General features: G+C 44.6%; 1 protein-coding gene across 1 annotated transcript in view; it reads right to left on the bottom strand.

Annotated features, from left to right (window-relative positions):
* LOC309543136 (uncharacterized protein) overlaps positions 1-3,178 on the bottom strand; it is a gene marked incomplete at its 3' end in the record, with an annotated part of 82,132 nt that extends 78,954 nt beyond the window's left edge. The window contains exon 1 of the mRNA XM_082242517.1: positions 2,873-3,178. Coding sequence (XP_082098643.1) covers positions 2,873-3,131 — 259 coding nt within the window. The 5' untranslated portion in view covers positions 3,132-3,178. The remainder of the gene's footprint in view (positions 1-2,872) is intronic.
* Positions 3,179-12,836: the final 9,658 nt, after the last annotated feature.

Raw genomic sequence — 12,836 nt, 5'->3', positions numbered from 1 at the left:
ATAATGCTATATTATTTTTTATTTGCAATTCCCCCCCCCCCCCCCCCAAAAGTGGCGTTGCCTTTAAATTCTATGCAGTGCTGCAAGACTTCTAGCATGAGCTCTGACTCACACACATGGCAACCCTCACAAAGTACTTTCAGTTTTGTATCACTCCTATATTTTCCAAATTCAGATTTTATTTTTATACTTAATTCTTACAAGTCTGTGCGCTGTATTGGACTGTATGGAAATGCCTGCAAATTTGGGGGTTCAAAGTATAGAAGTGGCTGCATGTATCTACACCTCAAAATTACTACAGACATAACAGCTAAAGTATAGTAATGATCTTTTTCCAGCTGAACGATACAATAATATACAAGTGTACGGTAAGTTATTGCACAGTGTCTCCATCTATATAATGTCCTAAAAGCATCTAATGTATATATTCATGTTGTTCCAAGCTCCAAAATAAAGGTTTATAAAAAAGGTTATAAAAAAGTTTTTAAAAGTTTTTTGGCTTATACTCGATTAACTGCAGGTAAAGGTTCCTTTAACACATGTGCATCCGTAAGGCTCGTGTTTTAACAGTCCCCTTTTTTTGCTCTGAAGGCAACCAATACATTTTAAATAGGCTGTCAATGCATCTGAATGTTCCTGCACTGCTTTCACAACGCAGTGCACCGCAATGTATGGTATGTGTGTTGAGTACTGTAGAAAGGTACATTAAAGAGGAAGTAAACTCTTCCTTTTTTTTTTCCTGCAAAGTAAATGCATAATGTGATAGTACTTACTTGCAACGAAGCCCACATTGTCCCTGCTGCCGGCCGCATCCATCTTCACCCTTCTTCCTTCCGGGTCTGCGGACTCTGGCTGTATTACTGGCCGCAGCCGCATGACGTCACCAGCCACAGCACAGGGCTTTGAAGAAACGGCACGGACGGCCGTTTCTTCAGAGCGCATGCGCTGATGATGTCATCGGCTGCATGAAAGGTAAATATCTCCTAAACGGTGCATGTTTAGGAGATATTTACAGTACCTATAGGTAAACCTTATTATAGGCTTACCTATAGGTAAAAGTCATCAAAGTGGGTTTACAACCACTTTAACATCTAGTGGACATGTAGGTTCATATTGACTGGTTTGCGCAAAAGGTATAGCGTCTACAAACTATAGGATTTTTTTTTTGAAAAGCAATATGGGGGGGGCAAATTAGACACTAACTGACACTTTTTGGGGACCAGTGGCACTAATACAGTGATCAGTGCTAAAAATATCTACTGTCACTGTACTAAGGACACTGGCTAGGAAGGAGTTTACATCAGGGGTGATCAAACTGTGTGCCTAGCTGGTGTTTTCATACTGTGGGGGAGGTGCTTGTACTAGGGGAAGGCAGAGATCCATGTCCCTGCTTTGCAAGAACACAGGATTCATGCCTTCTGTACAGACAGAATGGCAACCTGCCTTGTTTTGCAGACGCCCTTCTCCCTCTCTACCAGCAGGTGCCTGCAGACATCGAGTCCACGGTAATCGGCGATCAGCTCCTGCTATGTATAACTACAGCAAGAGCAGGCTGGCGGCAACACCCATGCATGCCCTAGACCCAGAAGTGTCGGATCATGTACTAGATACGTAATCCGGCACAGCCGTGCCACTTTGCCACCATATATCTAAGCTATACAGTCGTCAAATTTAAGCTAGATGGACATATAGCCATGTAACTATGTGTTTTGGATTTAATCGTCAAGTGGCTGGACAGTATAGCATACTTACCTTGCATGGGCTTGGGGACCACCGCCGATTGCAGTCTTCCCTGTTCCTTTGAGGGCATGTGAGTGTACCAACACCTATGACTTATGAATTGTATAAAGGTTTGGTATGTAATATCTAAAATATGTCTCTTTAACCAGGTTTCCCTTCTATAAAGCATATAAAGGGTCCTGAAGAAGCAATTGTGCAAAACGCGTTGACCAATCTATGCACTTGTTATGAAGATAGATGCATACAACTTTATGAATTCTTTGTTATTTGGAAGAAACAATTGTATTATGGCACAAAATATGATCCCACAATTTCTTGACAATTCCTCAACATATGATTCCTCCCATGTAACATTTTGTAAGGAAAGAATTGTACTTTAATTTCATGTGTCCTCCTGTGGTAACAGTAAAGTCCCCTTCATAGTTCCCTTATTGGGCAATTTTCTACAACTTAGCTATATGTGGTAAAACTGATATTTGTGACCACGTGAGTGGTCCCTGTTTCAAAGTGGTCAACGCACTGCAGAGCAACTGCTTTGGTCACAAATATGTGTTTAACACATACTGTATACTATAGAAGAGAAAGTAATAATTACAAAAAAATCTATTATACGAAGTAGTATTCTTTAATTAAAGAATTAGTCAATTGCCAAAAATGTTATTTAAAAGTGGAACCCAATGGGCTGAGTTGATCCTTGGCTTATTATGTGTCTTGGATGCACCAACATCCAGATCTCCCTGCTATAGTTTCTGACTTTATCCCTGTCCACCTTGGAATTTTTCAGAGCTCCTGTTTGCCCTTGTATGTCTCAGCTCCTTCACTTTTATTTTCCACGATATAAACTTATTTTAACATCTAGGAGGTAGAATGGAAAACCCTCATAACGGCCAAAATGTAAACCCAAGAATGCAGCCCAGGGATTTTCCCAACAGAAGAAGCTGATGTTTTAATTTTTCAGCCTCTAACAACCATTGAAATATCAGTTTTGGGTGGATTGACCCTTAACTTCTAATTACTTTCATGTTAGAGTATTATATATTACTGCCACTCAGGAAAGTAGCATGTGCTAAGTGTTTGCAACAAAAAAAAATAGTCAATGACTAACTTCATCTTGGGAACATTGCTTTCTTACCTGTGTCCTTCCACTGTTCAGGCTCTGCGTCTGAAATAAAATTCCTTATTTTTTTCGGTATACATGCTTTTTGGAGTGTGCTGGCAACTTTTCTCAGTCTTGTATTGTCTATGGCTCCATATTTTAGTCTTTCGGTGTTTTCTCGCTCTTGCTTATCTGACCCAGGCAGAAGGTGAACTTTTTCAGTCGGAGAAACATGTTTGTTTTTAGATTTCTTTGTGATTTTGAATTTTGTCAGCCTTTTGACCACGCTCTTCATACTTGCCCAGCTGCCTGTGAATACTGAGACTCCAGCAGAGGATGTGGAGGGGGGGGGGGGGGGGGGGCGCCTTTGTAGACAGCGGAGGGAAACTCCAGCCTCTGCTGTCTGCACTCTCATTGGAGTTTTATTATTGCAGCATCCCCAATTAAACTGTGTGCTTATTAAAACAGTGACAAACCACACCACTATAGCCAGAGGGAGTGACACACCTTCGCTTATAATGATCCACAATAAATAAATCTTATTTTATAAATAATGAAGTCTGCTATATAAGATGTACTTTTTTTTTTTTTTCATTCCAAAGTTCACCTTTACCCATCCACTATTAAAAATCATCTACTTTGTGACACGCTTTTTTTTTTGTTGCTATTTCTTACAAAATCCAATTTAAAGGAACATTATATTTATAGCAATGATCGACCGATATCGTTTTTTTGTTGCCGATACCCATATTTTGGCCAATGCATATCGGTATCGGCCGATATTTTTATACATTTAAAAAAACATTTTTTTTTGACAGGTACTTTTGTGGAGGGATCTGGAGGTCTAAAAGACCCCAAATCCCTCCTCTGCACTTCAAAGCATTCAAAACGCTAAGTTTGGCTGTTTTGAACGCTGTCATTTTTTTTAATCTGGCGCCAGACAGTACCTGGAAGTGATCTCATGACATCACTTTCGGGTTTTTATATGGAGACCCAATCAGAGCCGAATGCCGCATTGATCGGGTCTTCGGCGACCGTGCAGGCTGGTTGCCTGGGTCTCCTGGTGGGACGGGAGACCCGGGCGAGCCTCGGAATGTGGCGGGGGGGGGGGACTTCCCCACTTGCTCCTTGTAATGACAGCCGAGTGGCTTCTCAGCCGCATCAGTTGTCATTACAAGACAGCCGACTGTCGGCTATGGACGCCGGTATCGGAGTGATGCCTCTAGCTGCAGGCATCACATCCTGAAATATCGGCAACATATCGGTAATCTTGGTGGCCGATTCTGATATATCGGGGAAAGTGCAGATCGGCCCTCGATATATCGGCTTTGTTGATAATTGGTCGATCCCTAATTTATAGCTATTGTATTTGGGTAACTGTATACTTGTAGTAATAGTATTTAGTATTTGACTTCCTTTTTTTATTCTACATGTATTTATTTTTATTTTTTTTCTACATTTACATGTGGGCCAAGCTGTCCAGTAAAAATTGCAGTTACAGGGGTTGGGACAAGCCATAGAACAGTAAGGTATTTAATATTTAACACAAGTATTTATATATGGCCAATTTATGCAGTGCTTTAGATATTGTACATTCACATCAGTCTCTTCTCAAGGAGCTTACAATCTAAGGTCCCTACTTCACATGCATACATAAACATACTGGGGCCAATTTACACAGGAGCCAATCAGCCTTCCAGCATGAAGAAAGAGTATTGGGTTGAGGCTATCATGGACTTTCATGGTACCGTACAAAGGCTTAACACACACAGCGTAAAAATAAAAATAAATAGTTTAGAACAAAAAAATGATTCACTTAAACAAGACATACAGTATATATAAAGAAGAAAAACAAAATCATAAGGCACTTTACAAATTTATAAGACACTTACAGACTCTATAAAGTCACCGATGCAGTGACATCAAATGACTAGCACTTTCAAGTTGTCATATAACATCAGTGTATCTGGCGCTTGGCATGTTTCGTGGATTAATTTCAGCTTCTTCAGGAGCTTAGCATGGACATGGTTGTGCACAGGCTATTGCATTAGGGAAGTGATGGCGAACCTTGGCAACCCAGATGTTTTGGAACTACATTTCCCATAATGCTCATGCACTCGGCACTGTTGTTGAGCATCATAGGAAATGTAGTTCCAAAACATCTGGGGTGCCAAGGTTCGCCATCACTACATTAGTGTGTGCACCCCAGAGCACAAACACATATGCCTGTATAACAGCAGAGCAGTGGACGGTGTCAGTAGAGCAGAGATTGGTGGCCGTAGCGTAGTGGATGGTGTCAGTAGCGTAGTGGATGGTGTCATTAGTTTTTATTTTTCATTTTTTTTATTATTATTTTTTTAGGAGCCCCATTGGGGGGCGTTATTGAAATATCAAGGGTCTAAACAGAGAGAAAGGGACTGAGGGCAGAGCTTCCTCAGTCCCTTTCTCTGCAGTATCAGCTGTACTGCACAATGAATGAATGGGAATTGCTCTGTGCTGAGCGGCTTCCTGTTCATACACAAACTGAAGCATAGTAAATAGTTTACTATGCTTTGGTTAAGAACGAACACAGGAGCGATCGGTACAGATCACTGACTGTGTTCATGCATTCATCCATCCTAAACATCACACATCACCCTCAGCAGTGAGCAAGAGAGAAGAGGAGGGAAGCTGGCAGCACTGCAGAGGGGAGACAAGGGGCACCAGGAAGCAGGGGGAATCTGGCACACCCTGTGCGCACGTCTATGATTATGGAGCAAGTATCAACTTTATCTCTATAAACAGGAAAAGAAAAATATAGTTATAATATTCACAGATGTAGAAAAATATGGTATACTGGTATGGTTACAAAAACTGCATGTGATCTTACCTGGGATGTGACCAGGTATGTGGACCCGTGTATGTAAGTCTATCCTGGGGAATGTGGGAACATTACACCAGGGGGGGCATAGGTTCACAGTCTAATAAAAAAGTAATTGATGTCACAGGATAAGGGAATATATATAAAGACAAAGGGAATGACATTTTTTTATTTTTATTTATTCACACACCATGGCAAAAAGATGCAGAACGTACAGGCTGCCTCCTCTCTTATGTTGGGCTGGGTGAGAATAGTATCAGAAACCTATAGATATAGTTGGACATTAATTATCCTAATAGAGGAACACAGGTGTAGCAAAAATTCTATGGAAGTTTCAAGGCAAACTCATTTTGCCCAAAAAGAAAGTATCCAAAGGGGTTTAAAAAGAAAAATACTGGAATGAGTACAGAAAGAGGGGAAGGGGGGAGGAGAGGGAAGATATAGTCAAGGGGAAATCCCCAGTTTAAAAAGCTGATAATTGCTCCATACAAAGATCTCAAATTACCCTCTAATATGGGTATGGCAAGAGAGGCTGTGTGCAAAATAGATCTTCAGGCAAGCAAACATTTACAGCAAGAGTTACAGTAAATCTGAGTAAAAGTATAAACTCTGTGGAAAGAATAGAAAGGACATTAATATATTGCAGGGGATGTATCCCTCGTCAGGGTGAAGAAGAAATATATACTGAGCGCTCACCTCAAAAGTCATAAAGATAAAGGGGAGTAGTAATTTAAAGCGGAGTTCCACCCAAAAGTGGAACTTCCGCTCATTTGCTTCCTCCCTCCCTCCGGTGCCACATTTGGCACCTTTCAGGGGGGAGGGGGGAATGGGTAGCTGTTTTTGACAGGTACCCTTCCCCACTTGCGGGAGACGGTGCATCGGTGCCGTCCCTCTGAAGTTTGGCCCCTTCCTCCTTCCCCCTGCCCCCGTGCCAAACCAAATGCATAGCGCGCTTCGCGCATGCGCATTAGGGACCCGCCCATGAAGCCTCAAGGCTTCACTGCCGGGTTCCCTCACTGGCAATGGCGGTGGCAGCACCCGACAGCCGATGGAAACATCGGCTGCTGTGTCGACATCGCAGGACAGGTAAGTGTCCTAATATTTAAAGTCAGCAGCTACAGTATGTGTAGCTGCTGACTTTTCATTTTTGGAGGGGGACGGGGTGAGGCTGAAACACCGCTTTAAGGAATGCCATAACCCCAGGATGGTCAATGTTAGTTCCAAAGTTGCCAATAATAAAGAAAACAGATGATGAGTCCATTTGCCTGTTTGTATACAGGCCAGTGATTGTAGAAGAGAGAAGCCAAAACTCACCAGCCAGTAGGAGAGGAGTATCCTAGAGCCTGCATCTGCAGGGGGACTGTGCAACGGCACCCCTTAAATAGAGCTCCTGCCTGCCGCCACCTGCACAGACTAACACGGATTGTGGCGTCACCGGGCCCAGCGCCACAGTGTGCATGCACAAGCTTGAAAAATCAGGTACCCGACACCACAAGGGGCGACTCTTACTTAAGATATATTAGGACGTAGGGACTATTTAACAGCATTTTTCATTTTTGACACGTTTCTTCATACCCTTCCAGCATGTTTTTGGAATGTGGGAGGAAATGGAAGTACCCAATGGAAACCTAGGAAATAGAGATGGGCTCTGGCATGTTCGGGATCCTAGTCCCAAGCCACCTGCCTGATCCCGCCAGGAAGCTGATACTGCACACAGCTAATCACAGGCAGTGAGGCACTGGACACTTTCACCCCCTTGCTGGCCAGGCCGATTTTCGGCTTTCAGCGCTGTCGCACTTTGAATGACAATTGGGTGGTCATGCAACACTGTACTCATATGACATTTTTTAACATTTTTTTTCACACAAATAGAGCTTTCTTTTAGTGCCATTTAATCACCACTGGCGGCACTAATGGGGAGGCACTGATAGGCGGCACTGATGGGCACTGATTCGGAGCATTGATGGGCACTGTTTGAGCTGCACTAATTATCAGGATACTGATGATCAGTGCCCTGATTATCAGTGTAGATGTCCCCTTTTACGCTGGCTGGTTACCAGCTCCCCTCTCCTGACTACCTGATAGCCGGCAAGTATGTTTACATTGTAATCAGCTGTGATTGTACCTTTACACTGATCTGTGATCAGCTATCAACACCTAATGCGTGGCAGAGCGGGCACGTGGGGAGCATGGTTCTGGGAGGATGTCAGTAGATGCCCTTCCAGAATTGGACAAACACGTTGTAGCCGTCACTCAGCTATAGCGCAGTCAGCAAGTGGTTAATCATTTTGCTGCCACCGACGTATGTCATACATCGGGCAGAAGCAGGGGGGTGCAGGAGGTTATGTGCCACCCTCCACTTCTAATTGACACCTGACGTCTTATTATAGAGAAAACGCCACAACAAAATGCTATCACACATAGGACTTCTAAAGTGAACCCCCCCAGCCTGCCCCTGTATTTCATTACCTTCCCTTCTCAGTCAGAAAAGAGAATTGCAAATGTTAATGTTAAAATGTTCTCCTTAGAGCTTTATATGCAGTGATGTATTACTGAATACAGAGCTGCAATAGTTTGTGTCTTTTATAATTGCCTGGATTTCACCTTTACTTACCCATCTTAGAATAGCGGACTTTTCCATGAACAAAATATGAACATTCGGAAATCAAGTCATACGCTATCATCATATGTTTTCCTAGTCCACTCATTCCATACCAACCCATTCTGTCATCGGTTATTTCCACTCTTGTCTGTTGCCAAAATACTGGAAAAGACAGATTGGTTTAGGCTGTTAGGCAACTCATCCAGGATATTAATAACAGTGTTCAAAGCATAAGACATGAAATAAAAAGATTTACAGCATTTTGGCCTCTCAAATGTAGCACTTCTGTACCATCTATACTCTCATAAACAGCAACCCCCCCCCCTTCCCCCAGGGTAGTCCAAACACAGGTCAACAGTTGGAGATCCAAAGACAAAGTGCTACACCACACTGGACCTGCAGTACTCTGGAAGCAATTGGTGGCAGAGGTACTTCCCACAGTAGCTGGGTCTTTTGAAGAAGCTGTGTTCTATTAGACATTTGTCCTGCTGGCCGAATGTTGGTTCTGACAGTGGAGAGCCTCTCACTTGGCTGCAGATCACTTGCTCAGCTACCTCTGCCTAATCAGGAGTGGCCTTTCTCAGTTGCTGATAGAGGGAAGCAAAGAAACCTATGTACCCTGGGTTCCTCCAAGAAACCAGGGAGTTGTGGGAAAATGGGTTAAATGGGCCCGAGCTTACATTTACGCATGGTGAGTAAATGGACACTTTGCTACATCCCCAATGAACAATTTCCCTTCTGTTCCCTTCTGTATTTTTCAGCTGAGGAAACACATGGTAGCCTGGAGAAGACTGTATTAGACATAGGGGTCAATACACTAATGTTTACAGCATGTGATAACACTGTCACGTGACTCATTGCCATAATTTATTGCGTGCGTTAAAAAAAAAGTCCAATTCACAAAAAAAAAAGAACGATTATGCGGTATTTACTGCAAAATGTGCCAGTAAATATCATAAGAAAAAAACCTCTCTTAATCCAATTCACAAACGGAGTAAAACAAATATGTGGTATTTATCACCAGGGTTTTGCTGGCGATTTCACATATTTGTCAGAAACAGTGTGGGGGTCACCCCTAAATAGCTGGTTGCTAAGAAGCAGGCCTTAACAACAGATTACTCATCAGCTGTCAGTAAAGAAAACATGCCCAAAAATAAAAAGCGGAGTGAGCCCCTCCAAAATCCATACCAGGCCCTTATCGGAGTATGCAGCCCGGCAGGTATGGAAGAGGGGGGGATGAGCAAGCGCCCCCCCTTTCTGAACCATATCAGGCCCCATTCCCTCAACAGGGGGGCAGATGCTTTGGGGCAGCGGGACAAGGGCCTCTACCCCACAACCCTGGGCTGTGGTTGTGGGGGTCTGAGGGCAGGGGGCTTATTTGAATCTGGCAGCCCCCTTTAACAAGGAGACCCCCACATCCCGCCCCCCCCCACGTGAATGAGTATGGGGTACATTGTACAAAAGCAACCCTCATATTGAGGGCAAATGGCCTGGTATGGTTCAGGAGGGGGGGAGGTGGGGCACTCGCCCATCCTTCCCTTTCCTGACCTGCATGCTCAGATAAGGGTCTGGTATGGATTTTTGGGGGACCCCACGCTGTTTTATTTTCATAATTTTTAGTTGCCAGCATATTTTCTTTACATTCAGCTGATTCAGGGTTCTCTGCTGACAGGTGATGAGTCATCTGTTGTTAAGGACGCAGCGGTTGGCTTTCTGGCCCGTTCTTTAGGAAACCCTCTCAATGCGATAAATTACATGAAAATATGCAGTAATTACTGCATTATCTAAACTTTACCGCAGTAGTTATTTACCACACATTTCTAAGTGAATTGAACAATTGCACAATTGTTTTCGCTATAACTTTCACGCAAACCAAATAATATATGGTTTTTGAGATTTTTTTTTTTTACCAAAGACATGTAGCAGAATACATTTTGGTCTAAATAAATGAATACATTAGGCTTAAATACATGAATAAATTAGATTTTTATCATTTCTATTGGCTATATTTTATAGCAAAGATTAAACAATAATTTTTTTTTTCACAATTTTCAGTCTTTTTAATTTATATCGCAAAGAATAAAAACCCAGTGGTTCATAAACCATCAAAAGAAAGTTCTATTTTTTTTTTCTTAAATTTATAAAAATGTGTTGTGTTGCATGACCACGCAGCTGCCAGTTGCACATGTAAAAAGAAAAGTAGCTACAAGTTAGTCATTTTAAACCTTACATAAAAAAATAAATAAATAAACCTAAAACCATTATATTTCTGTTTAAAGGTTTAAAAGTCAGATCCTCAAATGTACAGTTTGGGCAAATTTATGGAACTTGTCCATAAGATTAGGCAACATAGAAGTGGAGATAATGATAAGAACAGAGGCGTACCTAGGGTCTCCAGCGCCCCCCCCCCCACTCTCTCTCTCTCTGTCTGTCCCCCCCCCCCCCAGAGAGGGTTTTACAGAGAGAGAGGGGGGGACAGAAAGAGAGGGGGGGTGACAGAAACAGAGTGGTGGGGGACAGACAGAGAGAGAGAGAGAGAGAGAGGAGGGGATGACAGAGAGAGAGAGGGGGGATGACAGAGAGAGAGAGAGACTGGGGTGACAGACAGAGAGAGAGAGTGGGGGTGACAGAGAGAGAGGGGGGTGAAAGACAGAGAGAGAGAGAGGGGGGTGACAGAGAGAGAGAGGGGAGGGTGACAGACAGAGAGAGAGGGGGTGACAGACATAGAGAGGGAGGAGGGTGACAGAGAGAGGTGGGGGTGACAGAGAGAGAGAGGGGGGTGACAGACAGAGAGAGAGTGGGGGTGACAGAGAGAGAGGGGGGGTGAAAGACAGAGAGAGAGAGAGGGGGGTGACAGAGAGAGAGAGAGAGGGGAGGGTGACAGACATAGAGAGGGAGGAGGGTGACAGAGAGAGAGAGAGAGGTGGAGGTGAGAGAGAGAGAGAGGGGGGTGACAGAGAGAGAGAGGGAGGGTGACAGAGAGACAGAGAGGGGGGCGACAGAGACAGAGAGGGGGGTGACAAAGAGGGGGGCTGACAGAGAGGCAGAGAGGGGGGGGTGACAGAGAGACAGAGAGGGGGGTGACAGAGAGGGGGTGACAGAGAGACAGAGGGGGTGACAGAGACACAGAGGGGGTGACAGAGACACAGAGGGGGTGACAGAGAGACAGAGATGGGGGTGACAGAGAGAGGGGGTGACAGAGACAGAGAGGGGGGTGACAGAGAGGGGGTAACAGAGAGGGGGGGTGACAGAGAGGGGGTGTTAGAGAGAGAGGGGGGTGACAGGGAGAGAGAAAGAGGGGGGGTGACAGGGAGAGAAAGAGAGAGAGGGGGGTTACAGGGAGAGAGAGAGAGGGTAGACAGGGTGAGAGGGGGTGACAGAGAGAGAGAGAGAGGGGGGTGACAGAGAGACAGAGAGGGGGGCGACAGAGAGGGGGGTGACAAAGAGGGGGGCTGACAGAGAGGCAGAGAGGGGGGGTGACAGAGAGACAGAGAGGGGGGTGACAGAGAGGGGGTGACAGAGAGACAGAGGGGGTGAAAGAGAGACAGAGGGGGTGACAGAGAGACAGAGAGGGGGGTGACAGAGAGGAGGGGTGACAGAGACAGAGAGGGGGTAACAGAGAGGGGGGTGACAGAGAGGGGGTGTTAGAGACAGAGAGAGAGAGGGGGGTGACAGAGAGAGAGAGAGAGGGGTGACAGGGAGAGCGAGAGAGAGAGAGGGGGGGTCACAGGGAGAGAGAGAGAGGTGTCCCCTGGTCAGCTTGTCTTGGGAGTGGAAAGGAGGTTGAAGGTGCTGGTCGGCAGTATGGGCTCCTCTGACAGCCTAAGTGTAATCCCCATCCCCAGCCTGCTGCCGCTGGAGCCGACTGATGATATCACGGTCATGTGACCGCTGACCGGCCTCATGTGTGGGCGGAGACAGACCTCCGGAGAGCCCGCACTGACGCCACCTGGAATGGACACAGGGCTCTGGGATTGGAGCCGCATGCTGCCTGGGGGCGCCGGGGGCGCAGGCTGTGGGGAGGACGCAACAATCACTGCTAACACTTCCAGTTTTTTTGCGCCCCCCTAGGCCTGCGCCTATCTGGCCAACCCCTTGGTACGCCCCTGAATAAGAAGAGCAATTTGAAATATAATTCTACTACTTGTAGAAAAGTCCCTTTGGGTATGCCTGCAGTTCAGTGACAGGTAAGGAGAGGGTGTGCGTGTGTCGAGGTGTATTGTATACTAAAAAAAGTATTTATGAAATGCAATATCAATCTTCTGTTTAAAATACAGTGATGTCATTCATGTATTGTGGACCTAAATATTTTGCCTCCAAAGACATTCACTTAACATTTTGCCTTAGCTAATATTTCACCCCATTGTGTATGCCATGCAAACAATAACATTGTAGATCTGTGGCAGTTATTCTTTAACCTGGTATTTTTCCAAAGGGGAATTCTGCAATACATAAAAAGTACTATTTAAGAGCATAGTTGCTTGGACCTGGAATAACCCAAACCCGGAAATAAAACTGAAATTGTATCCTAACTTTTA

Source organism: Pelophylax lessonae (genome assembly GCF_965119305.1).
Source record: "Pelophylax lessonae genome assembly, chromosome: 13".
NCBI lineage: Eukaryota > Metazoa > Chordata > Amphibia > Anura > Ranidae > Pelophylax > Pelophylax lessonae.
The sequence above is the reverse complement of the archived record's forward strand: the minus strand, read 5'-3'. Positions and strand labels throughout refer to the sequence as shown.